General features: G+C 54.5%; 1 protein-coding gene across 1 annotated transcript in view; it reads left to right on the top strand.

Moving 5' to 3' along the window:
- The first annotated feature begins 894 nt into the window (after positions 1-894).
- The window catches only part of DRP2 (dystrophin related protein 2), a 21045-nt gene continuing 1172 nt past the window's right edge, over positions 895-20767 (top strand). The window contains 21 exon segments of the mRNA XM_010295336.1: positions 895-1002; positions 5487-5620; positions 6452-6608; positions 7777-7897; positions 8419-8687; positions 9202-9348; positions 9872-9950; positions 11131-11191; positions 11579-11640; positions 11910-11984; positions 14256-14457; positions 14662-14747; positions 15446-15603; positions 15742-15908; positions 17381-17492; positions 17883-18019; positions 18310-18375; positions 19181-19246; positions 19540-19683; positions 20350-20587; positions 20735-20760. Of these exon segments, the coding sequence (XP_010293638.1) occupies positions 895-1002; positions 5487-5620; positions 6452-6608; positions 7777-7897; positions 8419-8687; positions 9202-9348; positions 9872-9950; positions 11131-11191; positions 11579-11640; positions 11910-11984; positions 14256-14457; positions 14662-14747; positions 15446-15603; positions 15742-15908; positions 17381-17492; positions 17883-18019; positions 18310-18375; positions 19181-19246; positions 19540-19683; positions 20350-20587; positions 20735-20760 (2615 nt within the window).

Below are 20767 nucleotides of genomic sequence, written 5' to 3'. Positions count from 1 at the left end.
AGTATTCGAGCATCACTCTTGATTTGCTCATCTGACCTCAGATGTGCTGAGTCTGGTCTGGGCAAAGCCCTGTGTAGTGTTCACAGCTTTTGTACGTCAGGTCTCCATCCTGCTGTGAACATGTTTGTGTTCAGCTCCTTTCACAGCGCTGCCGCTGACCAAAGGTGGAGTTGTGGGATTGTGCTAGAAATTTGCTGGATTCAGGTGAATATTACCTTGCACCCTTTTCCCTGGGTTTCATTTTCTCATGACTTTCTGTAAAGCTGGCAAGATGCTGGCAGTGGGATAAATCACTATTTTAGCTTATTCATAGTCAAAAAACAAAAAAAATATGTTGTGACCAGAGGTTGCATTTCAGATCTGTAGAATAGACAAAGGGCCACTGCTAACTGCTTTATGGGTCACACAGTTTTAAAAATGGAATAAAAAAGGGAACTTCATAACTCATAATGAGTAAAAACTCATAAAAAGGTAGCTGGTAGTGTGAGATGCGTGTATGGGGGAACTGAGGCTCTAGGCAATTTTCCTTCTGAACATATAAGGAAAAAAATAATGTTTGAAAATATTGTCTGTTATGAGGATATGTCTATTATGTCTAACTTAAGTGGTCATGACAATGAGATCCTCTCTTCCCTCTTCCTTTCATTACAGCAAATTGTATAACTAGATGCAAAAAAGAGTTGGACATTTAGATGAAAAAAGATTGCAATATTAGTACAAATATATTTTTAAAAATGCATCCTTTTATTCTTCAGCCTTTGTGAAGGCAGCAAACTAGGCAGCTGGGAAGGGAGTCAGCACCATGAGGAAGTGCAACCTGACCCAGCGACTCTCACGCTGCTTTTCAGGTGGTTGTGCCCAGAGTTGTCTCCATCCCCATGAAGATCGGTTCTGATGCAGCCCCTGGTGATGCAGGAATGGCCCTATGTCCTCCCACGATGTCCTGAGTGGCATGTCACAGACCAGGCACAGCACAGCAGCACTGCCCACCAGCTGTCTCAGGTAAGAGCTGGGTCTGGGAGCCTTTCTCATTGCAGTTTTTTGCAGTGATTGCACATGTCTGTGGAGCAAAACAGGGACCTCTGTTCCTGGTGGCAGGGAAAGCTGTTAGCTCCAGCCCCCCATTGGCTTGCACTTAATGAGAGCACTAGCTCTCCTCTAGCGTTTTGGCTGCAAAATGTTTCCCAAAGTAGAGCAAGAGAGACAACCTGCAGAGTTGGTTTTTAAACTTCCTTCAAAATAAAAAGCAAGATGCCACCGTTAACAGCTCTTCTGTATTTGGTTGGGTTTACTTTCTTCCTGGAAACTTGGAAGAATATCAGCTTTTGCTGAAAATGTAGGTTTCTAATCTTCCTGGTTGCAGAGAAGAGCTTGGAAATAAGCCCCTGGCAAATGCTGTAAGGCAGAGGAGGAGTCTGACCTCTAGTTGTCTTGAGGAACAAAGAGTGGGTGTTCACATTGCCTGTCTCTCCTCCATCCCCCAGGGTCTCTGAGCCGGCAGGCCAGGCTCCTCACTGAAGCTGGGCAGAGAGGTGAAGGTCTCTGGGATCCCTGGGTCAATGGCAGGGCAGAGTGGAGGAGAACAGCAAGGTGTATTGGTGGCTGCAAAGCTACCTGTGCTCTGCAACAAGCTGTCACAAGCTGGTTTAGCACCGCGTCATGGGTCACCCAGGACAGCAAGGCTGGGGAAATGCTGCCTCGGCTCTCCTAGAGCTTAGCTTCCATTTTGCTGCCTGTAACTGTTGGCCCCAGGGTACATCTCATCTGGCAGGAGACTTATGGACAGTGCCAAAGTTTATCTGGGTGCTGGCAGGGGTGTTCCCGGGATGAATGAGGTCCCAGGCTCTGCCTTTCCCTTTTCCTTTTTCATCGTGCGTCAAACAAGAAAAGTAAAGGCTGAGCCTGGGTCTCCTCCCTGCTGTGGCTTGCCATCAACCTGGACACATCCTGCCCCAGGGAGCCAGGGTCTGCAGGAGGAAGGCAGAACTGTCTCTGGAGTGGCTCCAGCATACAAGGGTGAGGCTTGCAGCTGGGGCAGGCTCTTGGTAGCTGAGACAGGCTTATTGGCCCTGGGGTGTCTGTTAGGTAGCTGCTGCCAGGCCAGCACATGGGTGTTTAATAAACAGCCCAGCAGATGAAGTGAGGAGGGAGAGGGATAGAACAAGATGAGCAGGCAAAATGCCCTCCTGAGCTGCCTGAGCCATCCAAGCTGAGGATGAGCACAGGTCAGAGCCCTGTGGGATTTGCTGGGAGAGGGGAGGGAAGCTGGGACAGGATGCCCTGTGGGACCCACCAACACTGAGCTGCAATACAGCACACAGGGAGGGTGCAAACAACCTCAGCTCAGGTCATATCCACCACAGGTTTCCTCCAGTCCCTGGATTTCTGCTGCATGGCCATCAGCAGCTGGCTGCTGGCTTCTGCAACGTTAATGACAGCCTGCTTCATTCAAAGGGTCTGCCATGCCCTCTTTCTCACAGGTGTAGGTGTTGCCATCTAGAAAACAGCCTTCCTCTCTTGTCCTCGCTTGTCCTGAAAGCTGGTGGCAGGCTGCAGACAACCCCTCCTTAGCTGTGCTGTGGCCTTGCTGAACCCCTCCTCCAGTCTGGGAGCTGGTCCTGGCCTGGGAGGTGGAGGGGAGAGATGGCTGGCCATGCTGGTCCCAGAGAGAGAGACAGCAGCAGTCAGATGTGCAGGCAGGGAAGGAGGGGAAGAGAGGGAGAGATACAGGGAGCTTTTCATTCCCTCCCTGTAGGTGGAGGAGAGCATGGAAACAATGCTGGGTGGCAGGACTGCGCGGGGCACAAGGAGCCAGCCCAGAGACTTCTGGCAAAAACAAACTATTTGCACCCAGTCCAGGCGGGCAGGAACATCTGTGCTGGCACCCAGTGCTGGGCTGAGGCACATGGCAGGCAAGGAGGGCATCTTTGGCTTCTTGGTCTCAAGGGCCTGATTATTTACCTTCTGGGTAACCAAAGCTTGCTGGGGCCGTTCCCTGGGTAAATCTCTTCCCTGGCAAACACCCCTGTCTACCCTGCACATGCTCCAGCATCTGAGGGCAAGGTTTCTGCTGGTCACTCCATCCCAGCCCACCATCACCTTTGCCATGCCCTTGCAGAAACGGATCTTCCTCAGTGCCTGGAGCAATCCCTCTGCCAATGGCCAACTTCACGTAAGGGGCTTTCCCACACCAGGGTGCCCTGCAGTGGGTAGATCTCTGCCCCTTTTGTGCTTTGTGGGCCACCACGGTGGCACCACCGGGGTTAAGGCAGGTTGGAGGCTGCTGGAATGCCACCAGACAAAGCTGGGATTGAGGCTGGCTGGAGGCACTGCCGCCCCCCTCCAGATTCCTGGGGGGTCAGTGCTCAGGGCACCCTGCTCGGCGAAGCACACGGTGCTTGCCTGCTTCCCTGCCGGGTGCTGCCTGGCGGCACCCGGAGGGGTGGGAGGCGATGCCCGCTCCTCCAGCGAAGCTGAGCAGCCCTGTGGTGGATCTGTGGCTAAGCACAGGCAGATGCGCTCGCCAGAGCCTGCGTGAGTGTTCTGCGCCTGAAAATAAAGCTGTTCAAGGGTGGAGGGGGAATGCGGATCCACGCTGCTGCTGCTGGGGCTCTGCGGAAAGGGTGCTTAGGGGATGCTCAGAGGGAAAGCACTGCCTTTTCCCTCTGCTCGCGTGCAGGGGTTTTGTCCTAGGGGAGCAGATGTTCAACACCTGGCCCCTGCTTGGCCACTGTCACTGGGCTCATCTACTGGGCATGGTCTGAGTCGCAGGCTTGGTGGGCTTTTAACTTCCTAAACAAGGCTGGGAGAACTGTGTTGTCTGCTGAGCTGTGCTGCAGTTGCACTTGCACCCAGGCAGAGCTGATCCCTTCCTTTGGTATCCCCTGGGATAGAGGGGAGGGGTGGGGTGTTCCCTGGTAGCACGGTGGGGCTGATCTGCTTCAGTGTCATGAGGATGTGCACATGCAGGGTATTGATTTTTCTAGGTGCAAGCAGCAGTTTTAGACTGAGTTCATGGCCCCAAGATTCCTGTGAACTCTGTGGGTGATGCTTTTCTCTGTTTTCTTGATGGTCCTGGAGTGGCAGGATGGGGTGGCAGAGAACAGCCCAGTGTTAGATGTTTTTAGATGTAGCAGACTTAGCGCCAGTCTCGGCAATCATTTGATTTCTCTCCGAGAATTGGCGTGGAGGGGTGTATTATTTCAGCTGTGCGGCCAAATTCCTCATTTGGTGGTTTCCTCCTGCCTGTTGTTCTCCTTGGCTTGGCTGGATCTGTCCCCTGGGCACCTCCAGGAGCCCTTGGACAGGACAAGTGACAAGTACCTGCATAGTCCCCTTGGAAGAGCTGCTGCTTTTCCCCAGAGGCAGCTGCCCTTCTCTGGCAAATGGGTTCTTGTTGTATGTGCTGTTTAGAAAGTGCTAATTCAGTTAATTATGGTTGATTAATCACCTGGGGATAATTATCTCTAACATCAAAGTAGCATTAGATCAAAATGCTGCCATTTCCCCAACTAAACGCATCAATGTCTCACTTGTGGAAATGCATTGTGTCTGTCTGTTTTGCACAACAAACTATGTTTTTTGGAGGGGAAATCCCCCCTCACTCACCAAGTCCTATGTGAGGTGCTTCCAGTCCTGCTGGTGTGTGTTGCTGTTGCCAGCATGTGCAACGATGTCTTTGCTGCCATCACAAGCAGGAGCATGATACAGTGCTAAAGGCTTAGGAGAGAATTCCTTCCCCCATGCACAGAGGATTTGCTGTCCAGGGATCAGCACCCAGTTTTCCAGGCTGAGTGGCGCAGTGCGAAGTGTGTTTCCTTCGTGTGGCTGGGTTAGGATTTGCTTGTCGTCTTCTCCACAGCCTCTCAGAGCATCCTTCCCACCACTGCTCGTTCTGGAGAGGTGCGGAGGAGAAGCAGCATCTGTGGAGGAGAAGTGGCATCTCAGATTTGCTGTGCAGGCACAGAATATCCTTGTGTTTCTGTAGAGGAGCAGGTGGCAGTTCCCAGTACTAGGGATGGTGTAAAGGAGGTTGGCAGGTCCCCTTGGTCCCTAGGAACAACAGGATCCACAGTGCTCGCCTCTTCTCAAAGCACTGCAGCCCTGTATGGAGTGGAAAGAAATCACCGATAGCACTGCAGGGACTGTGACAAACAAGGGCCAGCTCTGATTTAATACCTAGCAGCAAGATAAGTTCATTGCTGGATAACTGAGGAGCACAGGTCCTGCAGAAAAGGAGATGTGCAGTAAGCCCTTCCTTCAACCTTTGCTCTTGGTGTTGCTGGAGCTGGCACTGCATCCTTTCCTCCAGGCATGGTCACGAGCTTCCCTGGAGCTGCTAACAGACCCCTCCGGGAGCAAGGCAGCCCCCTCGCGAGTTGAAAAGCCAGGCAGGGTCAGGACAGCGCGGGGTAGGTGTCCCCAGGCAAATGCTGTAAGCGCTGGGCAGCGATCTCTAGATGCAGCGTGGTTCTGTTTCTACCCAGGTTGAAGCCTTGCAGGATGGTGCAGGACCTTCGTGTTTAACCCTCCAGGCTCCGAGAGGTGCCGCCAGGCCCCAGGCCCCTCTGGAGATGAATCTTTGCTGGAACGAGATCAAAAAGAAATCCCACAGCCTTCGGTAAGAGTCCCTGCCTGGAGCAAGCTCTGGGCTGGCCTGGCCTTCCGGCCTTGCCTGCCGCATGTGCTTGTCAGGAGGTTTTGAACTTGTTCGCCTGATGAGCCACATGAACTCCCTGTGAACTTAGCTCTGTTTCCTCTCTTGTCCACAGACCTCTGAGTCTGTCTCCCTGCGCTGAGAAGCATCCCCTCCATTTCTACCCATCCGGTCGTCCTCTCTCTCCCCTCCTTCACTCCTGCTTGCTTTCCGCTGCTTTCTCCGTCCTCTGCTGCTGCTGTCTCTGCGGCTTGTCTCTTTCTGCCCCACGGTCTTGCCGCCACCTCCTCTGCGCTGGTCCCTTTGCTGGGAGCCCTCTCACCACGCGGGGGGAACATGCCTTCCAGACCGTCAGAGGCTGCAGCTCCGCAGCCAGCATGACGAAGAGCTTAACTGGGGCGTGTTAATTGTCTCCTGCCTTAACAGAAGGCTCCTGGAAGCTGCCCAGTCATATAAATGCTGAGCCAAGCCCCCCGTGCTAGACAGAGCACAGCCCCGACCCACGGGCAAATGCAGAGCGGCTCTGTCCTCTGCTCCGGGCCCTCGGGCGATGGATAGCCTCAGAGTTTCCTCTCCCCAACGCCTCTGTGCTTCATCCCGCCTGGTGGTGCAGCATTTGTGCTGGCTGAGGGTCTTGCACAGCTCATGCTGATGGGTGCTGCCAGTCACTGATGGGTTCCTGTGGGTGCCCAGGGGTCACAACCCCAGCCGCGGTGCTGCTCCTCCCCTTCCCGGGGAACCTGCTCCTCTCCTGCCCCTCTGACCACTGTCTTGCTGTCCTTGCTCTCCTGCCAGGGCTCGGCTGGAGGCCTTTTCTGACCACAGTGGGAAGCTGCAGGTGCCTCTCCAGGAGATCATAGACTGGCTCGGGCAGAAGGATGAGGAGCTCTCGGCACAGCTGCCCCTGCGGGGCGATGTACTCCTGGTGCAGCAGGAAAAGGAGACGCATGCGGTACGTTCCCTCGTGCCTTCCCTGCTGCCGTTCACAGCTAAGATGAGCTGCAGGTGGGCAGCCCTGCCTGGGACCCCCGCCCCGTGTCACTGCCCATGCCCACAGCCTGTGAGTCACCAGTCCTTGCCCATCTCCATCTCTGCTTCCCGTGGCAAGGCAAAGCCCCAGTCCCGTAGCAAATACCCGTGGCACATGGCGGGCAGAGCCCATCTGGTTTTAGAGAATAAATCTGCATTACAGCCTCAAGTCATCTACAGTGCTGCAGCTGGTAGTGGGCCCCGTCACTTGTCTCCTGGTTTCCTCCTATGTCCTACCTCTGCAACAGAGGGAAGTGCCTCTCACTGGCCTCCACTTTTGGGATCCTGGGGCCTGAGGAGTTCGGTTGGTCTAAAGGCAACCCAGCGGTCAGAACATGAGTGATTTCTGCAGTATCACGTTATCATCGTATCTGAAACTGGGGTAAACCCAGGCAGATCAGAGTTTCTTTCTTCCCTGATCAGAGCATTTCCTTCTCGCTGCCAGTGGCTGTTGGGCTTTAGTTTGTTTTTACCTTGAAAACAAAACTCAAAAGTTGCTCACTGTTGTTATCCCTCATCCTCGCTGGAGTTAGCCGCTTCCCTGGCACACAAATAGCCAATCCAGCAGACAGCACCAGTGGGGGCTGCAGCTGGAGGGGAGGAGAAGACATCCTAAGCCAGCCTGTCTCCAGAGTCTGCCCTAGTGGATGTGCTGCTTTGGGGCATCCTGCTGTTCCCCTCCTTGCTCCTCCAACAGCTGGACCTGTTGCTGAGCAGCTGCTGGAAGGACTGTTTGCGTGACCATGCTCTCGCTGCATGAGTAAAGAGCATCTCCAAGCAGCGCCTGTGAAAGCAGCATCAATAAAGCTGTTCCTCTTGCACAGCCCTGACTCAGCACACCCCTCTGGGCTCGCTGTTCCGCCTCTCCCCTCCAGCAAAGCTGCAGTCCAGACCTCTGCAGGAGCCATGTTCTTGCAGGTGGTCATTCCTTTCCCAAACTGTGAAAATATTTCTCTGTTAACTTCTCTTTGTGTCTCCAGTGAGGTTTGGGCCCTGGCGTGAATAAATCACTGCAGCCCTTGGCGAGGGGGCAGCAGGGGCAGGATTCTCCAGCTCAGCCTGCTGTCTCATCTCTGTGCTCTGCTCTCCAGGCTTTCATGGAAGAAGTGAAGTCTCGGGGACCATATATTTACTCTGTCCTGGAGTCAGCACAGGCTTTCCTTTCCCAGCATCCATTTGAGGAATTAGAAGAACCAACTTCAGAAAGCAAAGGTCCGTGGAGCTCCCCCTTCCTTGTCCTTCCATACCACAGCACAGCTCCTCCTGGGCCGGACCGGAAAGGATGGAGTGGAGGTGGTTGGTGAGGCACAAAGCGGCACGTCAGCGCTCTGCCTCGTGCCATCATGCACCAGGCTGTTTCCAGTCCTTTGGCCAAAGGTCAGACCGGCGCAGAGTGGTGCTTCTGTCCCGGGTAAAGTCAGAGGCTGGTAGCGCAGCCCATGATGGGCTGCATCTCATGAGACAGTATCAGATATGCTCTGGGGTAGGTTTTTGAAGGGCAACAAGGCTTCTCCCTGTGAGGACATGTGGAGAGCAGACAGAGGTTTGTGGGCAGGCTGGATACCTAAAGGAGCTGCTGCAGAAATGGATACTATTATCACTTGGTTTCCTTTCCTCTTTCCAGTTTTCCCTAGATTTTTTAATCTCTCTTTTCTCTGCCCTCTCTCCACCTCTTGCCCACTCTCCTCTGGGCTGCGCTCTCATTTTGTCTCTCCTCTGCTTTGCCTCCGCAGATGTCTCTCCTCGGCACCGGATCCAAAACATCAGCCGCTTTGTCTGGAAGCAGGCAAACGTGGCCAGTGAGCTGTGGGAGAAGCTCACAGCCCGGTGCGTGGACCAGCACCGTCACATCGAACGGACACTGGAGCAGCTGATAGAGATTAAAGGGGCCATGGAGGAGCTCAGCACAACACTGGACCAGGCTGAAAGCGTGCGTGAAACCTGGGAACCCATTGGGGACCTCTTCATTGACTCCTTGCCAGAGCACATCCAGTCAACCAAGGTACTTCTGGCTCTGAGAATGCTCCAGCCTTGGCCCCAGGTGTGATGAGATGCTGCTTCCCAGGAGGGCAGCACCGCTCCTCCTGAATGTTCAAACCAATGCAGCCTCATTACTTGGGGCCTCAGGGGCCAGGTCCTCACTCCAACAGCCCCCTGTCTTTGTGAGGGTGGATTTGGACCACAGTGTCCTGAGCAATTGGCTGTGCTGAGCACCTTGTCATGGTACAGACCTTACACAGGTACAGTGGCTCAGCATAGATGAGCCACTGTCCACTTTCAACTTCTCAGGAGATTTGAGTAATCTCCAGCCTGGCTGGTTTGTTGGTTTTTTTTATATTGCTTTGTGTGTTTTTTTCCCTGACTAACCCTGTGGGAGGGTTAGTCAGCAGTGTTTCGCCAGCCACTAGCCCACCCTAGCTTGCAGTAGAGGAATCAGGTCCAAGTCCTGACTGCTTGCCTGCTTCTTTTCCTTCTTCCCCTGCCCTGTGCCTGTTCGCCCGGGCACGGGACTTCAGCTGTTCAAAGAGGAGCTCTCTCCCATGAAGGATGGGGTGAAAGTGGTCAATGACCTTGCACACCAGCTTGCCATCTCAGATGTCCACCTGTCCATGGAGAACTCCCGTGCACTGGAGCAGATCAACACATGCTGGAAGCAGCTGCAGGTGGGAAGGAGTCAGAACCAAGCACTGCAAATAAACCACTGGTGGGAGGACGCTGAGGAAGGGCTGTCACTGCTGAGCTTCAGAGACAATAAAGCAAGGCTTGGCATAGCAGGGATGGTATAGCTGGTGTTCCTGGAGGAGGAGAGTATCAGTTCAGTGTGAGGAAAGTGGCTAGTAAATCTGTAGAGGTCTTGAGCAGGAAAAGGCAATGGGAGGAACAAAGGATGCTGTCTGAGGAGAATCAGGACCTGATGGGGGGGAGTCAGTACCACCTGTGGCTTTGTTGATATCTGTGGAAATATGGATAGAGGTGAGCTGGAGATGTGGCTTTAGCTGTCCCAGCCTGTGGGAGAAGGTGTAGAGGGTTGAGCAAGCTGGGGAATGTAAATACCAAGGCAGGCGAGGAAGGAAGAGGACCTGCTTGCTGGGGCATGTCTGAGTCCATGCACAAGCCTTCCTGAATGGGGTTTCAATCTGAAATGCCTGATGGGCTGCCACTGAATTCTTCTGTCCCATTCTCCAGGCCTCCATAAACGAACGCCTGAAGCAGCTCCAAGACGCTCACCGGGACTTCGGACCAGGCTCCCAGCACTTCCTCTCCTGTACGTGAGCGGGTCCTCCTGGCTTCCTGCTGTGAGGCTGCCTCTGCAGAGCGGCTTAGCATGGGCTGTGGCACAGGACAATGGCGTGTAGAGTCCTGTTGCTGAGCCCAGAGCCACGCACATAGCTAGAAAAGGGCCAGGCCAGTGTCTGGTGCACAAGCACCAGAGCAGGAGGCATCTCCCAAAGTTAGCATTGTGCTACCTCACCTTGTGGGACCAAGGACATGCGTGTGGTTCCCTTTCAGAGTGCAGAGCTGTGACACTCGCAGCAGCAGCTCCCAGGGGACTTGGGGACTGTGCCAGCCTCAGAGACTGGGTGGGCAAGACAACAGGTGGCAGAAAAAGGCAATCCCCCACATTCTGTGTTAGTTATTTGGAGGACAAAAATGCACAGGTGAAGGAGGTTTTCATTCATGTGGTGAAGCAGAGGAATGCTGTTTCTACAGAGTTGAGCTGCTGCTGGCTGACAGCTTCTCAGACCTGCAAAGGATGGGCAGCAGGTTGTGCTCCAGAGTCTGGGGTCTGTCCTCAGAAATGCTGAGCCCTGCAGGGTCTCCAGGTGTCATTGGGGTTTGTTGGCCTGTGTTCCTCTGCAGACTGTCCTCCTATCTGAAAGGGAGAGCAACTTTTCCAGTTGCTGGAACTGATAGAGCTGCCTGTGACAAACAAAAAAAGCTGAGGGTCATAAAAGGGCTTTCGTCCTCTAGATAACAACCATAGGGTGGCAGGCAACTGGTATGGGATGCATCCTCATCTTCCTGAGATACTGCAGCTGACACACAGAGCATGAGTAATGGGAATAGCAGATGCTGTGGGTGCCTAAGCCTGGCCATAACAGGCAGTGTGCCCAAATATCAGCTGCTATGAGCCCTGCCCACTGTGACCACAACTTTGCCTTGGGCATCATCAAAAAGTGTCTCTTCCCGAGTTCTGAGCTCAGCCAGATTCAGAGCCCCTGCCTCAAGAGAGGCAAGACACCTCTGACAAGACCACCAGTCTTGTGCCTCTTACAGGTAGCATCCACTTATCTGGTCCAACACCTCCAGCTGGTGATTTGGGAAGGCACAGCCTTTTCAGAGGCACCCATCTGCTGGCACAGTCCTGCTGGGCTCTCATCAGAAACAGCATCAACCTAAAGGAGCATCTGGTGTTGATCCAACATCTGTCTCTCTCCTTGCAGCCTCTGTCCAGGTCCCCTGGGAGCGAGCCATTTCCCCCAACAAAGTGCCATACTACATCAAGTGAGTGTGCTCCCAACCATGGTGCGTGGTTTTCTCTGGCCCAGTGAGAACAGGAATTGGGGACCAAACAGGAGTGGGGGGCAGTGAGCAGACTGGTCTGAGCACTGAGCTCCAGTGAAGCGTGTCGGCCCCCAACCTGACAGCACCAGGCTTTCCCTGCCTGCTGAGACACCCCAGATTGGGGGGCAGCAAGTGAGGGCATCCTCCTGTGGGGCATCTTCCACACTGCTGTGGCTGGGCAGTGTGCGCACGGGGCTGCAGCAGCCCCAGCATCTGCAGGCACTGGGGGACTCGCTCCCAGGGCTGGCTGGGGTCCTTCTTTTAATCTCTCATGGCAGCTGCTTAACTCCCAGCTTGACTCTTGGTTTCCTCCTATTTTCCTTCCAGCCACCAGGCCCAGACGACATGCTGGGACCACCCGAAGATGATGGAGTTGTACCAGACGCTGGGTAAGGAAGCTGCCACAAAACCATTCGAGTAGCATCCGCCTTTTTGCAATGTGGGGTGCTATGTGAGATCCCTCAGCCCACCTGGTCACCTCTGTGGTACAGGGCTCCCAAAGCAATGGGGTGTAATCCCCTGCCTGACTCTGCCCCTCCCGCATGCACTCTGCTTCTGCTGGTGGGGCTGGTGTCTGGGAACTGCAACTGCTGCTTCCTGCCCTGGAGATAATAATGTCGAGCTGTGGTTTTATTCTTCTTTTCCTGTGTTACTGCAGCGGATTTGAACAACATCAAGTTCTCAGCATATCGGACGGCTATGAAACTACGACGGGTGCAAAAAGCCCTGCGATGTGAGTGTGGAAGCTATTTCCCTCCTGCTGGGTCTCCCTCAATAAAGGCATTAAACTAATACAAGCTTTTATCAGCACATCAAAGGCAGGAGCCCACCAGGGGACAGGCAGCTGAGGCGAGAAGCGCTCGGAAGATGAGCTGTAGCTGGAAAGCTGAGCAAATCCACCGGCGAGGTGTCTGTGTCAGTGCCTTTCTTTGCAGGCTTAGGGTGGAAATGCCTCAAGGGCAGGTGTTAGTCAAAGGGATTTGAGAACAAAGTGGTCCGGCTCAAAGTTACAAAGCTGTGGGATCAGGCAGGAGCTCACCCAGGAGCTCCAAGAGAGCGCAGAGAAGCCGTTGATGTAACTGAGAGCAGAAACCAGCTTCACTGGCAGGGGCAGAGAGGGTTCCACTACTTAAAGAAGAGGAAGGGAACCAACAAATGTGACTTACGCACTATTGGCAAAACTCCAGTTAAAACGAGGCTTGATAGCCAGGTGAATATGACGCGATAGGAGCTCAACTTGATGCATGGCTCTCTGAGGGGCAGCCGCTCCTCAGAAACTGCTGAGGAGTTTCCAGGGGAATCGGTGAGCAGGCGGACGGGAATCTGATAGAAGCAGCATCCTTGGCTGCTGGAGACCCTTTGGCAACGCCTCTCGCCTGAGGCTCTCAAAATTAAACAGCGTCAGGATGAGGGAAAACACCCTCCTGAATTATTCATTCCCCATGGGGAGGAGACACAGCCAGGCGTCAGTGGGGTCCCAGGCAGACACACCAGAAACACCAGGCACGGTGAGGAAAAGGGCAGAGGGCGAAGCAGAGCCCTTCTGTGTGCTGCTTGTGCACCTTTGGTTGCCCGCCTCTGTCATCTCACATGCTGTTCTGGCACCTTCTTCCCAGCCCAGAAATGACGTGGAAGAATGTGAATAAGTGCTTCTTATTCAAGCTGTACTTGAGAATGGCAAAGGAGGCTGCCCCATGATGAGAGTTTTGGTGGAGTGAGTGGCCGTGTAGGAAAGAGGCAGTGTGGGACACGTCAGAGCTATACGCAGTCATGGGCAGTGTGGACGCAAGGGTGAGCAGGAGCGATACTGGCGTGTGAATTCGGGGTCCCCAGTGCAACTGTCAACAGCTTTGAGAGGAGAAGGGAGGACTTTTCCAGAGGGTGAAGTTAGTGTGGAAATGGCACAAGATCCCCCAGGCACTGAGAATGTAACTGGACTCAGAGATGGAAAGACTTTCAGGAAAGAAAGATTGCTGGCTGCTAAACACGGTAGCACATGCAACCTGCAGCCGTAGAAATCTGAATGCAGGGTAGCCGGGGTAGCTCACACTGTCCTAGCCCCATTTGAGGTTTGTGCCTCAACACCTGCTGCTGGTGAGAGCTGGAGACAGGACTGCTCCACCTCTGGACAGCTGCTCCTAGGATCTGTGTGGCTCTGTGCCCCTCACCTCCCCATGCCAGCCCCATGGGGACCCACCACGTGCAGAGGCTGGCTCTGGGTGCCTGCAGCTCTGCACAGAGCCTTTTGTGGGTAGTGTTTTCATGGCCATGGCTGGCCACAGCAACAGGGAAGGAAGGTCACACAGAATGGTGGCTCCTGGAGCCCTCAGCACAGGAAAGACATGGACCTGTTGGAGAGGGTCCAGAGGAGGCCACAAAAATGATCAGAGGGATGGAACATCTCTCCTATGAGGGCAGACTGAGGGAGTTGGGGTTGTTCAGCTTGGAGAAGAGAAGGCTCCGGGGAAACCTTATTGCAGCCTGCCAGTATTTCAAGGGGGCTTATAGGAAAGATGGCGACAGAATTTTTAGCAGGGCCGGTTGCGATAGGATGAATGGGAATGGTTTTAAAATGAAAGACTGTAGATTCAGACTATATTTAAGGAAATTTTTCACAATGAGGGTGGTGAAACACTGGCACAGGTTGCCCAGAGAGGTGGTAGATGCCCCATCCCTGTCAGCATTCCAGGTCAGGTTGGATGGGGCTCTGAGCAACCTGATCTAGTTGAAGATGTCCCTGCTCACTGCTGGGGGATTGGACTAGATGACTTTAAAGGGTCCTTTCCAACCCAAAGATTCTACGATTCTATGTGGGTATTTTGGGAGGGGTTTACAAGTGGGAGAGCAACTCTGGGAGCTATGCCCATCCTGCCAGCCTCTTCCTCACTGCAGTGGGACTGAGACTGCCGCAGGTCAGGGCAGTGCTGTGTCTCCCTCTTCTTGGTTCTCACCTCTTCCATTTTCCTCTCTGTCTCTGATCCTTCCGCCTGTGCTTTCTGTGCAGTGGACATGGTGACCCTGGCCACAGCCTTGGACGTCTTCAATGAGCACAACCTGCAGCCCAGCGACCGGCCGATGGATGTGGTGGAGGTCATCCACTGCCTGACTGCCCTTTACGAGAGGCTGGAAGAGGAGCGGGGCATCCTGGTGAACGTGCCGCTCTGTGTGGACATGAGCCTCAACTGGCTGCTGAATGTCTTTGACAGGTACCGGTCCCTCGGTGTCCCCCTGAGCTGTGGAGCTGCCATGCTTGGAAGGAAATCTCTGTGCTGCTCTTCCAGCTGGCAGTGCTGCAGAAAGGCCCCAGCTGCTAGCGAGGGGGCTGCCTGGCGCAGGCTTGCCTTGCTGTCCCCCCTGCATAAAAAAAACTCCAAAACATTTGCAAACCTGTGCAATATCTCACCTTGCAGTGGCCGCAGTGGGAAGATGAGGGCTCTCTCCTTCAAGACGGGCATTGCATGTCTGTGCGGGACAGAGGTCAAGGAGAAGTTCCAGTGTGAGTCCCCTGTCTCACTTCCCCAGTGTGGGAGTTACCTGGGGAAAGCGGGAGTGGTTCGTGTCCTGGTTTAGCCCTTCTTTGCCCAGAAAGAGCAGAGAAACAACTTTTCTGTGGTGACTAATCTGCTTGCATTGCCACCTCTCCCTCCTTCCTCCCACTGCCTAAATTAGGAGGCATTTTTGCAGCAGTAATCTGGTGCTGCGGTCACTTGCATGGCACTATAGGGAACAGTGCAGAGAAGGCAAAGAGGCAACAGTTATCCAGTGCTTCCCAGAAGGAAAAGACCTGGGAGTGCATGGCTGGGAAGTAGGTTTCAGACAAATTAAAGGAAGCCCTTTCCCTCATTGTGCTTTAACCATGGTACTGTCTGCTATGGGATGCTGCAGAGGGGTTGGCATAGGAAGCACCGAAGGGGTTGGGCAGATTCATAGAGGATGGACCAGCTGTGGCTGTTAAAGAAGTGATGTATGTAACCTCTGTCTCAAGAAGACTCCCAGCTCCTGGTTATTGGGAGCTGCAAGGATACTGGTAAAGGTTATTTAATCGTAGCTCAGTCTTTCCCTCTTATTTGAGCTCCCTGCCAGACACAGGCGGGACCCCCGGTCTGGTCCACTCGCTGGTGCCTGCACGCTGCCTGGTGTGTTGCAGCATCAGCCACGTCTGTTAACGGGGCTGTGTGTCCGTCCTGCTGGCAGATCTCTTCAGCCAAGTGGCGAACGCCGGGGGACTGTGTGACCAGCGGCAACTTGGTGTCCTGCTCCATGAGGCCATCCAGGTCCCGCGCCAGCTGGGGGAGGTGGCAGCATTCGGGGGCAGCAACGTGGAGCCCAGCATCCGCAGCTGCTTCCGCTTTGTGAGTAGGATGCCGTGGTCCGTGCTGTCCCCTCTGCAGCAGCTGTGCTGGGGAGAGGCTCCCGGAGGTGGCGAGGAGCTTGCACCCCATCACAGCCAGGTCCCAGGTTTGAGCAGCTCCTTCCTCTCCCCTCCCCAGAGCAACGGGAAGTCTGCCATCGAGGCGTCCCAGTTTCTGGAGTGGGCCAACCTGGAGCCGCAGTCCATGGTGTGGCTGGCCGTGCTGCACCGGGTGACCGTGGCTGAGCAGGTGAAGCACCAGACCAAGTGCTCCATCTGCCGACAGTGCCCCATCAAGGGCTTCAGGTAGGGGTTGTGATATGGGACCTTGGCCCTCAAGGGAAGTGCATAATATTCTGCAGGAGGGAGCTGAATTTTCTCTGTGCTGTTGGGCAAACCTAGAGCTCCACAGCAGCAGTGTTTCAGGCAGGTCAGACCTGGTGCCAGCAGAGGGGAAGGAGCAGGTTGCTTTTCTGGGGGCTTGAGCTATCAGGACTGTAGGTTCAGTGGGGTGTGAGAACAACACAGACCCACCTCTGTCCCCTGCTGAGCTCTCTTTGGGCTCCAAAAAGATGTGTTTTTGTTGAATCATAGAATCTTTGGGTTGGAAGGGACCTTTTAAAGTCATCTAGTCCAATGCCTCTGCAGTGAGCAAGGACATCATCAACTAGATCAGGTTGCTCAGAACCTCGTCCAACCTGACCTGGAATGTTGACAGGGATGGGGCATCTACCACCTCTCTGGGCAACCTGTGCCAGTGTTTCACCACCCTCATTGTGAAAAATTTCTTCCTTGTATCTAGGCTAAATCTACCCTTTTTTAGTTTAAAACCATTACCTCCTGTGCTATCGCCACAGGCCCTGCTAAGAAGTCTGTTCCCATCTTTCTTGTAAGCCCCCTTGAAGTACTGGCAGGCTGCAATAAGGTCTCCCTGGAGCCTTCTCTTCTCCAAGCTGAACAATCCTAACTCTCTCAGCCTGCCCTCATAGGAGAGATGTTCCATCCCTCTGATCATTTTTGTGGCCTCCTCTGGACCCTCTCCAACAGGTCCATGTCTTTCCTGTGCTGAGTGCTCCAGAGCTGGACACAGTACTGCAGGTGGGGCCTCACCTGAGCATAGGGGCAGAATCCCCTCCCTCGACCTGCTGGCCACCCTTCTTTTGATGCAGCCTAGGATACAGTTGGCATCCTGCACTGTCAGTGCACATTGTCCAGTTTTTTGTCCACCAGTACCCCCAAGTCCTTCTCGGCAGGGCTGCTCTCAATCCTTTCTTCCCCCAGCCTAGGGAAGGTATGAGGGGTTGCCCCAACCCAGGTGCAGGACCCTGCACTTGGCCTTGTTGAACCTCATGAGGTTCACACGGGCCCTCGAGCTTGTTCAAGTCCCTCTGGATGGCATCCCATCCCTCAGGCATGTCAGTCGCACCACTCATCTTGGTGTCATCTGCAAACTTGCTGAGGGTGCACTCGATCCCACTGTCTATGTCAGTGATGAAGATACTAAACCATACCGGTCTCAATACGGAACCCTGAGGGACACCGCTCGTCACCAATCTCCATCTGGACATTGACCGTTGACCACTACCCTCTGGGTGCGACCATCCAACCAATTCCTCATCTACCAAACAGTCCACCCATCAAATCTATACCTCTCCAATTTAAAGAAGGATGTTATGGGGGACTCTGTCAAAGACCTTACAGAAGTCCAGATAGATGACATCAGTAGCTCTTCTGCTACTGAAACTCACTGCCTCCCTGTGGCCTCTTGATCTCTCCAGGTATCGGAGCCTGAAGCAATTCAATGTGGATATCTGCCAGACTTGCTTCCTCACTGGGCGAGCCAGCAAGGGCAACAAGCTGCACTACCCCATCATGGAGTACTACACCCCGGTATGGAGGTGGGCTGGGAGGGTCTTGGCTCAGAGCAGGTCACCACAGACAGCAGCAGCCTTGCGATGTTAAGGCTGGTGCAGCCCCAGATGTGGATCCCTTGTATGTTTTTGTTCCCCTCTGCATGCTGGAGGTTGCTTGTGTCCCTGCTATTCTGGGGCTTACGGTGAGCAGGATGCATGGCATCCACTGATCACCAGCTTGGCTTGTGCCAGGTCCCGTGACAGGCTGACAGAGCTGCCACGTGCACTCCTTGCTTCTTCAGTTGTGTCTGCCTCTTCCTCTGTGAAGCTTGTGCCCAGCCTGGAGGGACTTCTGTCCTCTGGAGGCTGACCTGTGGTCCCCCACTTTTCATTAAGCAGCACCTTGGTAATGTTTGTGTCTCTGCAGACCACATCCAGTGAGAACATGAGAGACTTTGCCACGACGCTGAAGAACAAATTTCGGTCCAAGCAGTACTTCAGCAAGCACCCACAGAGAGGTTACCTGCCTGTCCAGTCCGTGCTCGAGGCTGACTTCTCAGAGACGTGAGTTGGCTGGGCCCCAGGCTGTGCCTTTTGACCCTGCCTGAAACATGGGCTTCATGGATGGTAGCAGCATCTCAGCTGCGAGACAGGGCTCTCATGGGGAGGGCTGGCGGGGGCACTTGCTCTGGGGGTGATACAGCACCTAGTTCTTGGGGAAGCAGAGATTTCAGTCTCCCTCCCCAGCCTGTCCCTGGCTCTTCTTAGCCCAGGTGAGAAGAGGGCAGCCTCTCCAAGCCCTAGCTTTGAGTGAGGACTGCCAAGCCTTGCTGACCAGTGTACCTCTCTTCCAGACCAGCCTCCTCCCCGATGTTACCGCACGCCGACACCCATTCCCGGATCGAGCACTTTGCCAGCAGGTATCATCACTGGGTACTGATGTCACACCAGTGCACGGAGCATGACTCCGATGGGGATGGAAGGTTTTGGGGCAGACACAGGGTGAGCTCCTGCTGCCCGCAGCCCTCTCCACGCTTCCCAGTATGCTGCCTGGCAGGCAGAGGCTGGCTGTGGCGGCTCAGGCTGCAGTGCTGTTGGGAAGAGGCAGCTGCAGGGCCAGGCGAACCTGCCTGCACCACTTTGCTCCTGCCTGACACATGGCTGATGCCATGCAAATTGGCAACAAACACCATGCATTTGACAGCAGATGTCTTCGTGATGAAGCAGCCTCCACATACCCTCCTGCTCTTCCCAGTATGAGCTGCTGGTTGGATCCTCACCAGGCAGATCCCTCAATGTCTTGCTCTGCCTGGGTGCTCACCAGTGCTGCTTGCGCGCTTCCCATTGCTGCTGCCTGATGGTTTGTAATGCCTCTGCCCTCACCACGTGTCCAGGCAGAGTGGGGAGCCGAGGAGCACAGGGAGCCTGTAGCTCAGGCGCTAGGCTGGAGCTGGTACGCTTTCACCCCTTTGCTTATGCGAGAGGAGGCTGAGTCAGCTGCATGGCAGCAGCCCTTTGTTCCAGAGACTGTCACCCCAGAACAGCGGTGTCTTTTGCTTTCTAAAAAGGCAAAACTCTAGAGCCTGTAAAGAGGGGTAGACTGGTGCAGGCCAGCTGGGGGACCTGCCAGAGACATGTCTTGCAGGGGCTGCCGTAAGCAGGGTGCATTGAGCAGACATTCAGGGTGTCTCTGACCATATCTCAACCTGCTTCTCTTTCCTCCAGGCTTGCAGAGATGGAAAGCCAGAACTGTTCCTTCTTCAATGACAGCCTGTCCCCTGATGATAGCCTGTGAGTTCTGCCTCCTTTCCCTCCTCCTCACCTCCTGCTGCCTTAGGGCTCCTATGGCTCCATCCCTGCCTAGGGCACAGAAATTCGTTCTTTTCCAGCTCCTTTGAGTCTGAGGCTCTTGGGCACACCCAGCTACCCAGGGGTGCTGAGCCACTTCTGAGCTCTAGACCTGGAGCAGCCAGAACAAGCTCCCGTATGAAACCACCTCCCTGCAGGCTGTCCTTCCCCAAGGGCACACAAATCCCATGAGACTGATGTTTCTCACCAAGCTATTTCTCCACCTGCTGCAACAGGGACGAGGACCAGTACCTGCTACGCCATTCCAGCCCCATCACTGACAGAGAGCCGGGGGGCAGCCAGCAGGTTCTGGGAAGGCTCAGCATGAATGACAAAGGAGAGCTGGAGCGAATCCTGGCCCACTTAGAGGATGAAAACAGGTAAGGGCATGGGCAGCTCTGAAAATGGGGTTTATAGTCTCAGGGGAAGGGGTTGGAGAAGCCTGGCAAAGCTCACAGTGGGATAGCTGCTGGGGCTGGAGACGGGGATTGGAGGAGTTGAGTTGTCTGGTTTGGAGGGTGTCTAGGCTGAGCCCTAAAACGTCCATGGGAGCACTTGGTAAGGGTGTGCTCTCCAAGGAAAGGGGGAAGAGCTGATTCCCCAAAATGTTCCTGCCTCCATCCCCAGAACCTGTTCCCCTCCTGAACTCCAAACTGGTTGAAGGGAGCTGAGGGCACTGCTGTCTCTCTTGCCCCTGGGCCCCTCGCAAACAGCGTTGGTGCTGCTCTGGACCATGCGAGGTGAGGCTCTGAGTGGGCAGCTCAGCTCAGGAGGAGGCAATGCTTTCCTTCCTCTTGTTCTCAGCCTCTTAGGAAGCAGTTGCATGTCTTTTTGTAAACCACACAAGTAGGGTAGAGCTTCAGGCAGGCCACTCTGCAGTGCAGGGACAAAGTCCAAGAGTGTGCTGGCCCTCAGCTTCACATGTCGCAAAGCCTCCGGGGGTGTTTTGTCTCTGAGACGTGGGCCATCCCCAGTGTGCAGCAGTGGAGTGTTTGCAGCAGTCTCTAGAAAGGAGAGCAGTGATCCTGACCTAGGCTATCTTGCAGGATCCTCCAGGGAGAGCTGAGACGTTTGAAATGGCAGCACGATGAGGCGGTGGAGTCTCCAACCTTGGCTACAGGCTCCCCCGAATCAGTGCAAGACCCACGTAATGATGAGCTGCTGGCAGAAGCACGAATCCTCCGGCAGCACAAGAGCCGCCTGGAGACCCGCATGCAGATCCTGGAGGACCACAACAAGCAGCTGGAATCCCAGCTGCACCGGCTGAGGGAGCTGCTGCTGCAGGTACCCTTAGAGCAAGGATGCAAGGAAACCCATCCTTGGGGTAGGCTTTGCCATGACAGAGCTGGGGTAGTGGCAGAAAGGGATGGTCAGAAGAGGGAGGACAAGGGCAAGGCCAGAGGATTGTGACAACTCCCCTTCTCTCTCCAGCCTCCGGCAGAGTAGGATGGCAACGGTTCAGTA

This window comes from Phaethon lepturus, unplaced genomic scaffold (assembly GCF_000687285.1).
Source record: "Phaethon lepturus isolate BGI_N335 unplaced genomic scaffold, ASM68728v1 scaffold22199, whole genome shotgun sequence".
In the NCBI taxonomy this organism is placed as follows: Eukaryota; Metazoa; Chordata; class Aves; order Phaethontiformes; family Phaethontidae; genus Phaethon; species Phaethon lepturus.
This window is presented reverse-complemented; position numbering and strand designations above follow the sequence as displayed.